Source organism: Plectrocnemia conspersa, unplaced genomic scaffold, assembly GCF_051122295.1.
Source record: "Plectrocnemia conspersa isolate PC_06_02 unplaced genomic scaffold, ASM5112229v1 ptg000001l, whole genome shotgun sequence".
Lineage (NCBI taxonomy): Eukaryota > Metazoa > Arthropoda > Insecta > Trichoptera > Polycentropodidae > Plectrocnemia > Plectrocnemia conspersa.
In genome coordinates, this window is record NW_028277165.1 from 22043271 (window position 1) to 22061669 (window position 18399).

General features: G+C 30.6%; 1 protein-coding gene across 2 annotated transcripts in view; it reads right to left on the reverse strand.

Annotated features, from left to right (window-relative positions):
* Window positions 1–550: 550 nt before the first annotated feature.
* LOC148239223 (multidrug resistance protein homolog 49-like) overlaps window positions 551–18399 on the reverse strand; it is a 38044-nt gene continuing 20195 nt past the window's right edge. Inside the window, exons 1-24 of one of the 2 annotated variants that reach the window (XM_088195914.1) lie at window positions 8891–8991; window positions 8376–8532; window positions 6807–7000; window positions 6586–6730; window positions 6417–6517; window positions 6167–6338; window positions 5756–5880; window positions 5484–5679; window positions 5176–5400; window positions 4919–5105; window positions 4696–4838; window positions 4348–4556; window positions 4033–4274; window positions 3756–3916; window positions 3538–3681; window positions 3169–3435; window positions 2815–3064; window positions 2549–2744; window positions 2315–2477; window positions 1678–1872; window positions 1394–1603; window positions 1174–1320; window positions 1003–1111; window positions 551–930 (exon numbers count right to left, since the gene is read on the reverse strand). In XM_088195914.1, the coding sequence (XP_088052040.1) occupies window positions 788–930; window positions 1003–1111; window positions 1174–1320; window positions 1394–1603; window positions 1678–1872; window positions 2315–2477; window positions 2549–2744; window positions 2815–3064; window positions 3169–3435; window positions 3538–3681; window positions 3756–3916; window positions 4033–4274; window positions 4348–4556; window positions 4696–4838; window positions 4919–5105; window positions 5176–5400; window positions 5484–5679; window positions 5756–5880; window positions 6167–6338; window positions 6417–6517; window positions 6586–6730; window positions 6807–7000; window positions 8376–8432 (3981 nt within the window). In that variant the 5' untranslated portion in view covers window positions 8433–8532; window positions 8891–8991 and the 3' untranslated portion in view covers window positions 551–787. Of the gene's footprint in view, window positions 931–1002; window positions 1112–1173; window positions 1321–1393; window positions 1604–1677; window positions 1873–2314; window positions 2478–2548; window positions 2745–2814; window positions 3065–3168; window positions 3436–3537; window positions 3682–3755; window positions 3917–4032; window positions 4275–4347; window positions 4557–4695; window positions 4839–4918; window positions 5106–5175; window positions 5401–5483; window positions 5680–5755; window positions 5881–6166; window positions 6339–6416; window positions 6518–6585; window positions 6731–6806; window positions 7001–8375; window positions 8533–8890; window positions 8992–13754; window positions 13837–18399 lie in introns of those variants that run through there. The other variant, XM_088195907.1, reaches the window with a different exon arrangement.

Genomic DNA, 18399 nt, shown 5'->3' on the forward strand with positions numbered 1-18399 from the left:
GTTCTTATTATTATTACCAAATAAATAAGATAACCTTTATACATTATATATTTTATTAAATTCGTATTTTTAACAATCTGTGGAGCACCAACTATACAAAATGGTAAATATGGTATTTAATATAGTCTTAAAACGGTATTATGCATAAATAATTAGCTAAAAACATATGCACACTGAGCCATTTTAAAACTTATTAAAAATCAGACAGTTCGTTAAACATACTATCACACCATGTGCAAAAAAGCCGCAACACATGATCTTCGAGCTTCCAATTATTTGAGGTTATAATAAATTCCATCATAACTAGTCAGATCTTGATCTTTGTCATAACTCGACTAATGTGTCGGTAGTAACTTTATATCATATATTACAAAAAAGTTATGGCGAAATGCATGCTACGTTTTATAAACATACAAATTCATATAAATTAATTATTATTTTATATATATATGTATATGTAAATCTAACATAATATAATAATTTTCTCTACCAGAGAGCGAATTTTTCAAACGTTTATATACAATATAAAGTGAATAATTAATAAAATTAATTAATTGTTAAATGCTATTTAATTAAATTAAATCAAACTTATAAGATGATATTACAATAATTTAATACTCTTTTTGGCAATTTATTACGCACTAAAATGCAACTGTACAAATATAATCGTATTACATAAACGGTCGACGCGTTTATATATTTATGTAGTTATAAAAAAAACATATAACAATAACACTTACAAATTACAGTTGAGTTAATGAATTACCTAATTTCAATTTTATTCAACCTAACGTTCGTCTTGGGACTTTTGAGTATCGTTTTGTTGCGCTATATTGTTATCTATGCTCAACGATTGCATGGCGTATAATTCGGCGTATAAACCCTTCTTGGACATCAACTCTTGATGAGTTCCCTTTTCGGCGACTTTGCCTGGTGAATATTAAGAACGTTGAATAACTTGGAAAATCGTATTAAATTATTATTCCATAGAAGCTACGTTACCTTTGTCAATGACGCATATGACGTCAGCGTTCTGTATTGTTGAAAGTCTATGAGCTATAGTGATGCATGTCCTTCCTTCTTTGGCGTTATCTAACGCTTGTTGAACAGTCTACGTTTAAATAACAAATCATTAGTATACGATTCAATAATAATATAACTATTTTATTTTACCTTTTCACTTTGTGTATCGAGCGCCGAAGTCGCTTCGTCCAGCAGCAAAATTCTAGGATTACGAACTAAGGCTCTCGCTATAGCGATTCTCTGTTTTTGTCCGCCGGATAATTGAGCACCTTTCGCTCCCAATGGTGTATCATATCCCTATTTTAAACCACACAAAATATTTAATATGATATGTAAATGATAATATTGAAATATTATATAATATGCTCACCAATGGCAATCCGCTTATGAATCCATGTATATTTGTCTTAATAGCCGCTTGAATGATCTCTTGTCGCGTGACCCTTCTGGAGTTATCTCCGTATGCGATATTTTCAGCTATGGTTTTGTCGAAGAGTGTCGGCTCTTGAGACACTAAGCCGAATTGAGCTCGCAATCTCGGAATTGTTAGACTAGTGCTGATTTCGTAGTCGTCCACTGACTGTAATGAAATATATAAATAAGTGTTTTCATAGTTGTAGATCTTAACAAAACATTTTTTTCTAATCAACTTACCACAGTGCCTCGATCGGGTTGGTAGAGTCGTTGCAAAAGCTGAACAGCAGTGGATTTTCCGCAACCGGAATGCCCGACTAGAGCGACTGTCTGTCCTGGTTGAACGTCCAACTCTAAGCCTTTCAATACTTTAACTTCATTGCGAATCGGGTAGCTAAATTCGACTCCAGAGTAATTTATGGCACCGTTTGCTTTCTATAAAACATTATAAAATATTGTATAACTATATAATAAATTATCAAAGATATGTCTTAATCTTTTAGCTGGACACTTCTTATTACGTGATTAAAAATAGTTTAAATTTAAAATTATTAAAATTTATCCGTCATAAAATAAACAAAGCGCAGAGTGGATGACTATAAAATTCGTCACAGAACTGTCTTGATACGAAAATATTCGTCCTTCCCATTAAAAACACTTCAATGACAACTTTTTGTGTCACACCAGTTATTTATAAAATATAATTTCAATTTCTTTAGGCGTCATTCCCGGTTATGAGGTTAAACAATAATATCATATAAAAATAAGATACTGTAAACTTTAAGGCTATTTGGACTACAAATTTGATATTAAAAATACTTAGCCACCAATATATGTTTTAAATGGCACATATATAATATTTATTTATATTACTCACCCAGTTAGGATCATCGTGAATCTTATCGTTGCTCTTGATCAACGGAGTCCTCTCCAACAATCTCAAAATTCTTGCTCCGGAAATCTTAGCGGCATTAAAGTTTGGAGCAAAAGCTAACACTTGACCCAACATCCAAGATCCGAATATCAAAGCCTCAGATACGCTATTATAATTAAAAAAATGATATAACACAACCTCTCGAGAGATATATTTTATAATAATGTATTTACTCACAGAATGACATTTTTATAATGAAGTCCTTCATAAGCCACCAAGAGTCCGCCGTAGTATAGAGATATTCCGTAACCAAAAGACGGCGCTGTAACGCCAAGACTGTAAACGGCACCTCGTAGTCTAGATCGCATACCGCCGGCTTTTTGAGCTATGAGTAACTCTTGATTGTACTTCTCTAAAAATTGCTCTTCAGCACCTATAAATTTGTGAGAGTTAAGATTGAATTCCAAAAACATAGACATATAGATTGTTATTTTTTGACATACTCATGCTATGTACGGTTCGTATGTTCATTATTGCTTCAGTGGCAATCTTAGACGCGCCTTCCATGGCTTTTCTCTCAGCGAGTTGCGAGTTTCTTATGATGCGACCTTCAAAATAAATGCCACCGAGGACGATAGGTATCGTTACTAGTGAAACGAGAGTCATTTTCCAAGAGAACGCCAATGCCATGAGTACACCGATGATCAGCGTGAAAATGCCTTGTAAGATTGTGCCGATTCTCATTCCGGTAGCCTGTAAATAAATATGTATGATTTTAAAAATTATAATTAAATGCTTATCGTTAGTGTCATAGTTGTTCTGAAACAGTGAACCATTATTTAAAAAATAATATTTACGCCTTGAACAGCAGCCGCGTCGCCGCTCAAACGAGCACACAAAGCTCCGACGGAGTTCTTCTGATCGTCGAACCAGCCCATCTCTTGACTGAGGAAGTTGGCGAAAGTTTTTACTCTGAGTCTCTGAGTCAATCTCACTCCGGCCACTGTGAATAAGTAACTTTGAAGGAACGTTCCGAGACCGCAGAGTATTCCGACCACAACGAATAGACCACAATAGAATTCAGTGCCAGCTTTAATTTCCTCAGGATCGGACATGGATAAGAGCTAAAAATATAATATGAATTAATATACAATCTATATGCGAGTCAAATAAAAACCTTAAATTTGATTCACTCTTGTACTCATATATAAAAGCTTAATACTTACTCCATAGACTTCGGAGAAGAGAAGCGCAAAAGCTGGAAGTACTCCTCCGACTATGACTGAAGAAATTGCACCAAACAATATATACGCCCATTCTTTTTTATTCAACTTCAATAGCCTCCAAGTACTGATTGACTTTTCAAGTTTCTGTGATAGTAATACACTTATGTTTAAATGAATGCACCTAATAATATAATACAACTATTAATCAATGAAAATACCTCATTTTCTAGTTCATCTTCATCTTCTTCGGGCATATCATTCTCGATCGTAACCATTCTGGAAGTCCTCGTGTAACTGTGAACGGAACTGATACTTGCACGTTTTTGTACTCGTCTGAGACTCTCTTGACTTCTTCGTCTAATATCTCCCGGGTTTTTTTCTGTTAAAAATATAATACATTAATATGAGGTGTTTTTCAATACATTGTCTATATGAATTTAATATTTTATACCAAATTAAATAAATTAATATATAATATAAAGTAAAAATGCTAACCACGTAAACTTTGCACGCGTTGCAAGACAGGCGATCTGAGCTCTCTCACGCCGACATTTTCATCCTCGTCGATTTCATCACCAGATTCTTCCGTTTTAATGGTCTTCTGATTGTCAACATCGGCTTGAACCAGTTTCCAGTAGAATCCTTTAGCGGCGATTAGTTCCTCGTGCGTTCCTTGCTCAACAACTTTACCTTGATCGATGTAAACAATGCGAGAAGCGTTGGTAACTGTGGCCAGTCTATAAAATAATCAACGTTAAAGTTACCCATCGCATTCTTAAGATTATTTAATTATTTCGATTTATATTATACCTGTGAGATACCATAATAGTTGTGCGGCCATAACTCGCTCTATCCAAAGCGTCTTGAACTTTTCTTTCGCCTTGTGCGTCTAAAGCAGAAGTGGCTTCGTCTAATAAGAGTACTTTTGGATTGCGAACGAGCGATCTGGCGATGGCTATCCTCTGCTTTTGTCCCCCAGACAATTGAGCTCCCCTTTCACCGATCATAGTGTTGTATCCCTAAAATAATTAGTATATATTATTTATTTTATTGTAGCAATATTCGTGAAAAAACAAATAGATTTTTGCTTGTCCAACTACAACCACATATTTATATAAATATTGTTCTAGCCGTTTTTAGTATAAATTGAATACTTACAAATGGCAACTTAGTTATAAAATCGTGACAATTGGCAGCAATAGCAGCCCTTTCAATTTCATAATCGCTACTGCCAGGTTTACCACGAGCTATATTTTCTTTGATAGTACCACTGAATAGCACGGGCTCTTGTCCGACGACACCTAATAGAAAAATCATACTTTATTCACACCGAATTCAATAATCAGTACCTTAGAATAAAATTAAAATAATGAGCACCAACCAAAGTTTGATCTCAACCACGAAACGTTCAAAGATGTGATGCAGCGTCCGTCAACTTCAACTTTTCCAGAAAGAGGATCGTACATCCTCTGTATCAGTTGCAAAACCGTAGATTTACCGCAACCTGAACTTCCGACTAACGCTACTTTCTCGCCCGCTTTGATCTCCAAGTTCAATCCCGTTAGAACCTTAAATAATACATCAATATTAGATAAGCAAATATGTAACATACTAAAAAAAATTATATATTATACATACTTTAACATCAGGCCGTGAAGGATATTTGAAATGAACGTCCTTCAGCTTCATATCTCCAACAAACTCGGAAGGTTTCTTTCCTTCTTCGGATAAGCTATCAATGATTGGTTTACGGGCTATTATGTCGAAGACGGAATATGCGGCGCCTCTCGCTGCTGCAAATGATTCAGTATGTGGCGAAGTCAGTCCTAAGTTTTGTGCACCGCCGATGATACCCCAAAGTACCTATTATTGAAATTTAAAGTTTTCTTTTAGACCCCACGTAAGACATAAATATATAAGCAAGCTCTCAAAAATATTATACTAACGATGACTAAAACGCCAGCTGTGTAATTTTTTTCACCGATTGGCAAAGACTCTTCCTCTTGTATCAATTTAACGCCGTACCAAAATGCGAGAGCGAACGAGCAGTACATGATCAGCCACATAATGCCACCTCCGAGTCCAGTGATCATTCCTCGTCTGATCGCAGCACTATTAGCCGGATTCAACCGCTCGGCATATCTAAAAATATTTTAATTTTAATATAAAGAAAAGGCTCTAAATGCTTTTCAAAAAGAGTGATTAATAAGATTTCAACCTTTGTACTTCTTTATCTTCACCGCCAAACGCAATTACGGTTCTGATTCCACTCAATACTTCCTCGGCTGCACTTCCAGCGTAACTGTAACTGTTTAGTTCTTTCACTGTCAAAGAAGATTGTACCTGTATAATAAAAATATTTTATTAATATTTTACCACCTAAATAATCAATATTTTTTACTACTGTACTTTAATTAAAATATATGTGATGCTTAGAATCAATACAAAGATTTACTTATTATTGAATAATTGTAAAAAATATTATACATAGTTAATTAACAACCAATGGCTTTAAAGAAACGTCAATTTTCATTTAAAATTGAATTTTGTGCTATAGATTATGGATTTTTATTATATATTAAAAACTAATGATCAAGATATAGATACTATGATAAAAAGCTATAAATACCTTAGCAACGAGAGCTGCACATATTATGATCACAGGCATAGATGTCATCACCACCAAAGTCAACTTCCAACCGTGCAGGAAGGCCACAGCCACGGAGAACACAAACGAGAACACCAAATACGTAAACATTCCAATTTTCTCACCTATACCCTCGTTGAGTTTGTTTAAGTCGCTGAAATTTATAAATCACCAAAATTATTTAGGATATTCTAAGATGCATTTCTTCAAACTACAACAAAGATATACTCACTCAGTTATTTTACTAGCAAAGTTCAAGTTTTGCTGAGTGTCGTACCAAGCCATGTCTTGTCTGATGACAGATTTTAGGAACAGTAGCCTGATCCTCGCGATCTAACGAAAGCAAGCATGAATTAATACACATGAATGAATTTTAAGCTTTTAGTTAAAAGTCTATTAACCTGTCGATTGGCACTCCAATTTAATGCATGAACACATAATACGCCGGCCACGAATTGGGTGCCGGCTATGGCAAGACTGCTAAGGCCGAATGCCTTAGCGTCGTCAGCTAAAGCGTCTTCTCTTTGTGCTTTAGTAGCGTTAAATCTATAAAGAAAAAATCAATTAATTATCACAGGAAATATTGATTCCGGTAAAGTTTGTACAATTGAATTCGACTTACATTACTTCACCTCCACCGAAGTAGCACAGAAGGGTGGTAGGTGTTGTCTTAATTAATCCAGCTGTTCGCTCGACGAGCAAGTTTGTAAATTCTCCGTACACTATGATGACCAGAGGGAGTCCCCATGCGCTTATTATGCTCATCAGTATGCCAAACCATGTTGCCAATACTTCCAGCCATGTAGCGTATCGGAACTGAAACAAATATTTTTTTAAATAAATTATTATAATCCAAAAATTACAATACTTTTTATCATAAATATTTTATGAAATTTGAAGAACAAAAATGTTCTCTTCAAGGTTTAATATATATTTTTACAAACATTAGTAAATGTAAAGATTAGATAGAGCGAAATAATGTAGAAATAATTAAGAATGCACTAACTTGACCTAAACTTTTATTACATATAGATAACATGTATTAAAAATAAAAGTTAAAATTATTTACAACAAAGAGTACAGGTATTATATTATTATTATTACTATTAATGTAAATTTAAGGGTGTAAATTAATTGGGTTTTTTATATCCACAATTAACAAATGATTACAATCAACTACAGTAATTGAACAAACTTTATAAACATCTGCGAGGACTAATACCAACGATTTTCCCCCACTGAACTCAAAGACCTTGAATTACGAATAAGATACACATTTTAAATTAAAATTATTATACATATTCAGAAAAAATTACAAATCAGTCAAACGTGCAAACAAGAGATATTCAATTTTAAGGATAACTTGATTATTATCGCTTTTTCTCAAAATTCATTATTTTATTTTTTTATATTAAAAGGTAGATACGATCGACTTTTTATAAAACATTCTGTCAATCAATTTTTGTTTTAAGTTTTAAATATCCTGAATTAAATAAATATATATTAATATATACAGATTCTAACATCAGCACAATATACCAGTGGTACGGTGACTAATACCTAAAAAACATGGGTTCAAATCCTATATGGACTCAATTTTTATCGTGTCTGGGAGATCGGAAATAGTTTATTATATAATTATAATTTCGATCAGTTATTTAAAATTAGTTTTTCTTTGATTTTTATAATTTCACGGATGAATAATAAAAATAAAAATCGGTGTCTCACTACCTATTTAGTAGTAGTTGATTGTGTTTACCTCATTGTGCATTGAGCTAGCGCCTGTTATGTTTCAAAGGAAGATTTACAACAAATAAATACATATATTATTAATCTCGAAACTTCACGCTTGTAAAAAGCGAGCAAATGCTTCAAGAAAATTTTATCCGTTTAATACAAAATAAGTATATCTTTATCATAACAAGTTTAAAAATTAAATACATATAAAAAAAACACATGTGCGGCACCCAAAGAGGAATAATATAAAAATGTAGAAACTTAATCAACGACTTATACCATTGACCTATTATTGAATATTGCTTTTCTTTGTTGCTCCTCTCTTTGTTGCTACTCTCTAACAATAAAAACGCTTAACAGGAAAAAACCACTATGTTCTGATATATTTTGTTATACGTTTTATTTTTAAGTATAAGGAAAAGAGAATTTAATTTAATTTATATGAAAATCTCACCAATTGCGTAAACTTCAAGTACTGTTCCTCGACGACTTCCTTTTGCTTCAACTTCATTATCACAATTTTTTAATATCACAATCACTTTTCAATATATCACAGATTTATTATATTATACGTAGTATTTGTACGTATATTTATCACAATTTGACTAAATCTGTAGAAAAATAAAAATAATAAGTGCATTTGTTGTTTTATGGCCAAATTGCAACAATAATCGTCGTAAACCAACGCCAGTAATAATTAATTCAATGTAATTGTAATTGGATAATAATAAAAATGCAATGAATATAGATTTAAATTAAGAAGACAAACTATATTTTAAATAAACAAGAATAAATAATCCATTGAAAACTATAATTAAATTGAATATTGCACGATCGTATAATTTATTTTTTACACGATCTTTGTTTGTCTATGGTGAATTATTTTTAAACGCCAAAATGCGGCCTTAACACTACGTTTATCATCCATATTTCACAAAAGAGGATTTATTAAATCGAATAAAAAATTACATTATCACAGCACTCTAGTCACTCAGGTGTATAAGTAATTAACGATTAAATTGCCAGCGCGATGGCGAGCGTTTCTCATCGCGAACGGAACCGAACTGACCGCTGAACTTTTTCCCTCTCGCTTATAAAACGGACACCTAGTGACGAACGGAGATTCCCCCAGGTGCCGATAAACCAGTCGTCGGATAAAAAGCAATATCAGACGCAGGTAGTAGACGTGACGCGTGATTCACGCTTATACTATGTTTATGTTTAAATACCGGTTATTGGCGCTAGTACGGTTTTTCGCAATGATTTTTAACGTTATGGATTTGCGTCATGAAAAACAAATTTCTAACTAAGCACCCCTTCCTCGAATCAGATGAATGAAAGCTATAAATATAATTTTCAGAGAATGCGCTTTTAGATGAATTATATTGTTTTAAAAAACATAAAAAATAAGGCGGGGAGGGGTTTTTCTTCACAAAAGTATGGTTTATCGTACCATTGTTCTAATGCATAATTTTTGTCAAATGTTGAGTTTGCAAAAAAGTAACTAAAAATATTTGGCTCCTTAAATAACACCCCCCCCCCCCCCACATAATGTTAAGTGTTAATTTGAATAAAACGCTATGATAAAATGCGTAGTACAAATGCAAAACAAATTAGGTCGGAATTATTATGTTTCATTGCAAAATGGCGTAATATACCAACTTCATTTAATAAAACATACGTTCTTAAATGCTATAATATTATATTACATCGCCGATTTACTATTATGCAATCCAAAGAAAACGTTGTATATTCATTAAATATATAGTCTCGTTAAGCATATGCTAATATTTCTATAAACGATATAGTTAGTTATGTATGAGAATGTCAAAAAATCAAACGATAAAATATTTTATATTATAAGGCTTATATTTAAATGAAACAAAAATAATTAAAATCAAATTTAAGATAAATTATTGTATGACGCGTTAAGCCGAGCAGTGAAATATTTGTCGAGTGGTTAAAATACACGCACAATTTCATAAACTTGGCATATTGTGTTTATTTATTATATTCTTTCAAACGAAAGCGATTGACTTTTAATACTATGCATAGTTTCTTATTGTTGTTAATTATAAATGTTACACGTCATTAGTTATTTTATGTTAAATAATAATTACACATTAATATACTATATAAATATGGGTTGTAATGCGAATGAGGTTTGAGGAAAATATTTTAATTTGAAAATATAACCGCTCTTCTCACGATTGACGTACAAGTAGATGATGAAAATTTATAATTAAAAATTCATACAACATGAGGTACATTTTTTAGAATACAATTAATTATAAAATAGCATTATATATAACTCAAAACGTTTAAGGAAATATTTTCACAGTTATGAATGAATTCTTACAACATTTTGGTTTGAGGATATATATTTCACAACTATTAAATGTTGCAATTCTAAGAAGATCTAAAGATTCTGTGTAATGCGAATTTTTCTATATATTAATGTTGAATTAAATTAAGGAAACATATTTACCTGATGTTTACGAGTAATTTTAATATGAATGATACGAATTTAATTAAAATCTTAAGAAATATGTGTTATTTTGTCAAAACCCATGAATCACTGATGTCAGTTTAAGCTCTCGTTGATATATATAAAAATATGAATTAACAATACATTTTATGTAAATAAATTTATGATTTTATTTTATTTTTAGTCTTAGAAATATTTTCATTACCATATTTATGCGATATAATAATATATGTAATCACGTTTTAATATTGAAATCTTCAATGCGTGACTATTTTATTAATGTGCTGAAATTTCATTCCCATCTTAGCTATAATATGTGAATCGACGCTGTAGTCTCATACACAATAAAATCTATTTTTTTTTCAATATTAACCAACTACTTGGGTTCTTAATTAAATATTCGGTTATTCCAATTATTCCCCCAATTTTGAACTATATGAATACTATCTTGTTTCGAAATGCTTATTCTCAACAAAAAAATGCTTTCACGCCTTCGAAAAACATTTGTGAATAGAATGTTTATCGGCCGTATCTTCTATGACCGAAATTCATAGAATTCGTTCGTAGAACGAAACAAAATAGTGCGTTGAACATTTTTATGTAGCTTGTGATACATTTTTGTATTTGTTATTTTAAGAAACAAAGATTTTATTTCAAGCAGTTTAATAATTCGATCGCGATTAATTATTTCATTTATATGCAAATCCACACAAAACAAAGCCGATACAGATTCGATCTTTATGTATATACAATTTGTTATTAGCAATTGTATATACAATAAATTCTATAAAATTATATATTTAAAATTTTCCATAAATTTTTCTGAATTAATTTAATTTCAGTTAATCTTAATTCTGATGATTTGACGTCCCTGATTTAAAAGTATGTAATAATCAATTTTGACACCCTCACTAATCAGTAATTCGCATAGCATATTTTATAAAACGATTATGAAACTAATAAATGATTTATTAAAATATTTATTATTACTCAATAAATAAATAAATTAATATCTAAAAATAATTAAAAAATATGGATATATTCGAATACTCGAATACGTCATCCATTTTTTATTCAATATTCGAATAGTTAAAAACTACGATTGAGAATCCTACTTACTACCCTGAGGTTGATATGAAATTAGTCACAAGAACTTGAATTTAAAATACTTTAAAATTAAAAGCGCGTACTGATCGTATATTTAAGCGGATCAGAAATTAACTTTTAACTTTTCGGTGTCAAAATACAAAGTCAAATTACATCATATCATTGCCATACATACAGATTTTTAAATCATAGCATGGGGTATTCTAATTACATATTTAGAAACGGTAACAAATAGTCTGTTTCCGCTCTGTATCATCACATTAGCCAAACGGTCGAGAATAGGAAGCACAAAAGACCTCCCTAACTTATATATAAGAGAGTATATAAGAGCGAACACGACGTACTACGTTCATTTATATTAAATAGTGACACTTCCATCAGTCAGAAGTTTTGTACCACTTCGCTTCTGAATAAACGACGAAACGAAATTTCAACCGAACACTGAGTATCGACTGAAACAGCTTTCACGTCAGACCTGGTCCAGCTACGTAGTCGCATGAATTCAATAGGTCAAGCAGATCTTCTAGACGACTAAGAGTAATACTTATAATTGCACAATTAATTAAAAACTTTATATCTAAAAATCTAACGCGCCCATCGCAAGTTTCGAACAAAGATAAATTTAACAAAAAATGAAAGGCACATCAAAGGTGATATTACAAGCAGCAATCATTTAATTTTTCATCGACTTTCCTTATGCTTAAAAAGAGCTTTCTGAATTGCAGTTTTTTTCTTTATACTCTGAGGTCGACGAACCGGTATTTAACATTGGTGCTATCGATTAACGTCATTACAAAACGGCCATCTTGCAACTTTCATGCGGGAATCCCGCTTGTATCTCATGTACTCTTCCATAATTGGATATTATGCACCACGTGCTTGTGGCTTGTGACGTAGGCAGTTAAACAAGTTTTACAGCATTTATCCAGGAAGATATTTGATTTACTTGCATCAATAACATTTTCCTCTTACCTGGGGAAAAGTTAGCAAGACATAGGCGATTCCGGGGATTCCTCAAAACCCAAAGGTTCGACGATCCTTTGTTGAGTTGTACGATTAACAATGCGCATGTATTTATGCAAATATGTGACACAACTTATGTAGATGCGTTACGCATTCAGATTAGAGGTTTGTAATCTAAATTTCCAATATATTTATTAGTGTATAACAAATATAATATGTGTAAACAGATATGTTAATCAATAAACATATTCGGTGACTGGAAAACCCCTAATGGCATCAAGTAATCAGGTAAATATAGTATTCTTGACTTGAAAAAAACACGTGCTTATGATACTGTAAACGTGATCTATAATTAGCATTGTTATTTCCTTCATTGCATTCATAAATTCATTAATATTGGATATTGGAAAATTTATTTTCCTCAAGAAAATACTTTATTGGTGTTGATTAATCACATTAATGCGCACATCAAGGAATGCTTGATATATGCCTCTTTATAAACAATATTTTCAATTTTAGAATCTCCAGTAAGTAACCGGGTAAACCACATTTTATTGAAGATACTCATAGTATTCATAATACGCGTCTCGTTGACATTAGATAAAGTTAATTGCATCTACAATAAAGTTGTTGTCTAACAGTAAACAATAATTACTAAGTATTATAGAAAAATAGTAAGCAAGAAAATCCAAAGATATGACAACTTGATAGTGATTAATATTAGATACATTTTATGTCTATATTTTTACACAGGTTTTTTTTTTAATTTATATGATAACAAGAGTTGAAAAACCAGATTTTTATATAACATGCAAATGATACGTTTGTTCATTCATTGCAAATATTATTCGTGGTCCATGAACTTTCTGTGATGACCGATTTGAAAGGTCGTTATATATAATATAATATATTAATTAAATACATGTATGTATTTAAAAGCGTTAGCCCAATGAGTTACAACAAGCTAAATACAATCAACAACTACTAAGTAGATAGTAGTACATCAAACTGAAATCAAAGTCTATGCATAACCTAGCTCGATTTTATATTATTATTCATGCGTGAGATTAAGAAAATCTATAGAGACTTAACCTGTGATGTTCAATTGTAATAAATATTATATTATAATCACTAATTCCGATTAATTGCAAAACTCTAAAGTCCATATGAGATTTGAATCTAAGTTTTTCAGGTATTACTCACCGACTTATATCAGTGAAGAAAACAAGAAATTACTACAAATTGTTTATACAAATATTTCAATATTACACTCACCAATCCTACAAAAGAAACGAAAGCTTGAGGCGCTTTCTTCTTCAGCTTGTCGTCATTTTTAACTTGTCCGTTGACGAATTTTCTGCAAAAATAAATAAAAATAAATTAAATCATTTGCATGATGTCATATGGCAGCACCTCGTTCCTTTCTAAACACATTATTTAAATGTCGATTAATAATCGGAAGCGTGTAATAGAAAGAAGGTACCACGAAACGTTGACCTTAAACCCCTCAGGGCAAAAAAATCCTCACATACGACCTTCGAATGGCATAAGGCTAATTTTGCATATCACAGTGTGGGAATTGCGTGCGTATATTTTCAAGAACACTCCTGTTTAACCGCATACGCCAATAATTAAATTACAAGCTCAAAATCAAATAATGCAAATACAATTTGAAGAAAAACATGTTTTTCAGAACTATTTAAACGTGACTCTTTCATCACGAAGATTTTATGTAAGAATTGAAAAAAGTGACCTTAAACTAAGGGCAACGATGACCTTAAATAGAATGAAAAAGTAAAATAATTTCGCATAATAAGTACACAGCATAATAAAGGACAAAGTTTAATTAACTATGTACATAAAATAAAAATATAAATATTGCATTTTTACTATTTCCCCTTAGCTTCATTTGCTAATAATAAATAAATTGATTAAATCATTTTATAATTTATTGTAACAATAATAACCTTGAATAGCATTGAGCGTCAGATATCTGTACATTTTTAATATTTATTCAGCGCATTTTCTTTTACTATAACATAACTAGATAATGAGCGAATGGTTTGATGTTCTGGGTTATGACTAAGACTTTTCAGAATTAATTAAATTTGCTATGCATTTAAACCTATAGCTGTGTCTACTAGATGACATATAATTAATAACATTATAAATGAGTATTTATTATCTGTAGTTGAAGTACAAATAAAATCATGCTATGATGAAACGTTAAGTTAAATTATAAAATTAAAAAATATATATAAAACTTTCTCAAAAATATCGTTAGTAAAAGTAGACACATAACTGAAATATACATATAAAATAAATATTTATTTCGTAAACATTTGCGTAGTGAATATATTTTTAAGTTAAAGCTACTTTTTTTGGACTCAAGGGGCGAGCTCGATTATTTCAATTCGGAAGCGAAGTAGTAGTTCTGTGGTTAGTTATTGACTTTTATTTTAGTCTTGTATAACGTCGTAAATATATCATAGATTCAAATCAGGATATTTGGCAACGTAGCTAACCTGTGACTTGTTTTTTGTTCAAGTTGGGTCCAACGGTTTTTAATTCAATCGTATTAATTAATTCGAGGAACATAAATTGATTACCTAATTCGACGCAACGATTATGTATGATCCAAATCAATATAATTATAATGTATAATATAATAAATAGAATAATTAAATAATTATATAAATAAATACTAATAGAAAAAATAAAATTAAATGGCTTATATAAAATCCATGTTCAAATAAAAGATTTCGTAATCCCAACACGAAATATGATAGTTAACTATATCTACCATAGATACTAAAGATAGATTCAGCATATTGTATTTGGTTTTGAATATATTAAATTAAAATTTTCTCTAACAGCTTTCTACAATATTATTATGTTTTTAGAACAAGAAATTGATTTCATATATATTTTTTAATATACACTTATTTGCATTGTTTTCTAGTTGAGTTGCTCTATATCTATTGAATCATATTAGCTATGACACTTTACTATGTTCAGAAATCACAGTCAATAGACAGTATTTAACAAAAGTTTTTTTCACCGATACTCTTTCTAAAAAAGGTTTAAATTGAATAGTTGTGTTTTATCACACCATTATTGTAGTTTATATGACACTGAAAATGAAAACAAATTTTTTTAAATGTTAAATACTCAAAACAATATGTATACTGTTAGTTCTAAAAAGTTGCATAATTGAGCTTATATTGTGCTTTTGACACGTATATGTCCTGCTTTTAAAAAAATGGTTTTAACCGTTTGAATGCCAGTGTCCGCTTACGAACGACGACATGAATGCCGCTAGGACGTGGGTGTCTGTTTCAAGTTTTGTATTAATTTATTTTTTGTATAATTATGAAATATTTTTTTTCTATATTTTTTGTGTATTTACTTGTATAAACTGGATTTAATTTTGTTTCTATATTATATACTGATTCACAAAAAAAAAAGAAATATTTTTTTTAAATATATTTATAAAATCATATATATTGGCTAAAAAATGATATTAAAATTTATCTCCATTTAAAAAATATTAGAAAAAACCAACGAGGTCAAAAATGTTCTATAATAGATAAAAATATAAAAGTTAAAAAATATTATAATTCTTGCGGCTGGATTTTTTTCATAAGTTTAACTATAATAATAATAACTTTAATGTATAAATTATATAAATTATTTTAATTTCAATAAAATTGTTTAAAATATAAAAATGAGTGTAACTCAAATATTGCCTTCTCTTTCTTACTCAAATATATTGACTGTGATTTCTGAATCAAGTATAAGGACGGAATAGCGTAATACATAACGTCTCAGACTAGTAACTCTGAGGTTGCGGGTTCGAATTTTTATATATAAAAATGCGCTATTATTAAAAAACCGGCCCAGCTGCCGTGACATTTATTGGTTATAAATTATATGTATTAGACATTATAATTTATAATTATTAATATACATAGATGTCACCGATTCCTATAATTTCTGGTCTGGTGGCTAATACTTGTAGATATTTATTATATCTGATTGACTTGCTAAGTTGGTACAGATTAAAAATAAAATAAAATAAAACATAAAAAACAGAATAACAAAAATAACTTCGTATTCAGGGACAATTAAATGGCACAATACCCTTAATATTTGCTATAGTCGAATCTGATGAAATTATCCTATGAAGTATTGACTTCATTCAATAATCAGAATACATTCATTAAAAGCTAGTGTTCTGAAGCATGAAAGTATAAACGAACAATGTGTTTTGATTACCATTAATTACATTAATAGCTTTACAGTAACTCAGTCATAAATCATATTCAATAAAATAAATTTATTTTGTAATATTTTACGGTACTGAGATATTGAGACTTTTTCGCATTAAAAAAAATTGACCATGTGAGGGTTAAAATTAAAATTCTGTCAGTAATCGTTTTAATGGATTTATATAAAAATACATCGAAATTAGTTGTTTATATGTATAAAATCATTACAGAACAACTAAAGAATTTACACGCAGTATTATGGTACAAAAAAGAGAAAAATAATGCAAATAAAAAGAGGACATGTTCATTTTAGAATACATAATCTGAAAACCCTTTATTAAATGTCATATTACAATTTGAAATGTTGGTTATCTAAAAATAAATAATATATATTGAATTCGATCTTTTAAAACTGATCTATACAGCATTTCATACAATGACATAATTATTATATAACCTGACTACCTACAGCAAATTACTGCATTTGCATGTAGTATTACGCATTACCAATATATAATTAAATATAGATTTGTATTTAATTAAAATAAATGTGTTTACAATGATGAGTATTTAATTAGAACCAGTTTTCCTCAAACGCAGCAAGATAGATAAATTTCGACGATGACGCTAGAGCCGAAGTTTTAGATTTCTTTAGCTCGGGGCTTACCCCTGTTCTGAGAAACGCTTTTTTCAGCCGTCATCACTGAAACAAATAATCAAAATTCACTTCAGCGTTAACAAAATAAATTTCGACTTTTCGACTCGTCATTCGCATTTCGATTCATTGCTCCGTGATTAATCTGAACTGCTTTATATGAATATATTGCAAAGTTCAAAGTTTTCAATTGAAAATGAGCGGTTTTAATTAATTTGGCCATCAAGTCAATTGTATGCGGACACCAATGTCGCTATAATGGCAAGAATTCTGTTCGATCATATTAATTGCTGTAATAAATAAAAATTGATAAAATTGCCAGTAAAAGCTTGACCGTTATAAGAAATTCCCTATAACTAATAAATTATTTTTTATAGATATAAGATTAACTCGAGTCTCGAAATGCCTGAACCAAGGGTTATGGACCGAATTATATTTTTCACAATTGCAACAGTGATGTTCTAAAAACTTATTGTTTAGTGTAAATTGTAAGTAACTTATATTTACTTTCGACTTGCCCTTTTATTTATATAAGTATATATATAAGTTTTTCATTATTTTATGGGCCAAAAATGTTTTGCCTACATTTATTCGTAAAATATGCAATTTATTTTTGTAAATAAATAAACTGCATTCAAAAGATTCAATGCCAAAATTATTTGCTGAAGATATTTTTTCGATGAGCCAATTTTCACATAAATTCACAGACATAATCCGCCCTAGTCTTTCCTGATGGATAATGGATACCAGTGCTATTATTGTAGCTTTGTCTGCATCATGTTATCTCCAAGTCGTATCCGGATATCATATTGCACTCTTGATTGCGAACATCGCAGCTGGAACAGGTTTGACGTGAAGTGAGAAGCGACTTCTTCCACGGCTTTCCTAAGTCTCTAGTTCGGTACTTGACGTAGCTTCGCATGGTCGAGTTCGGCTGAACTCTCGTCTGACTCAAGCTTATAATAGCAGTAATGACAAGTTGTTACAAGCTGAT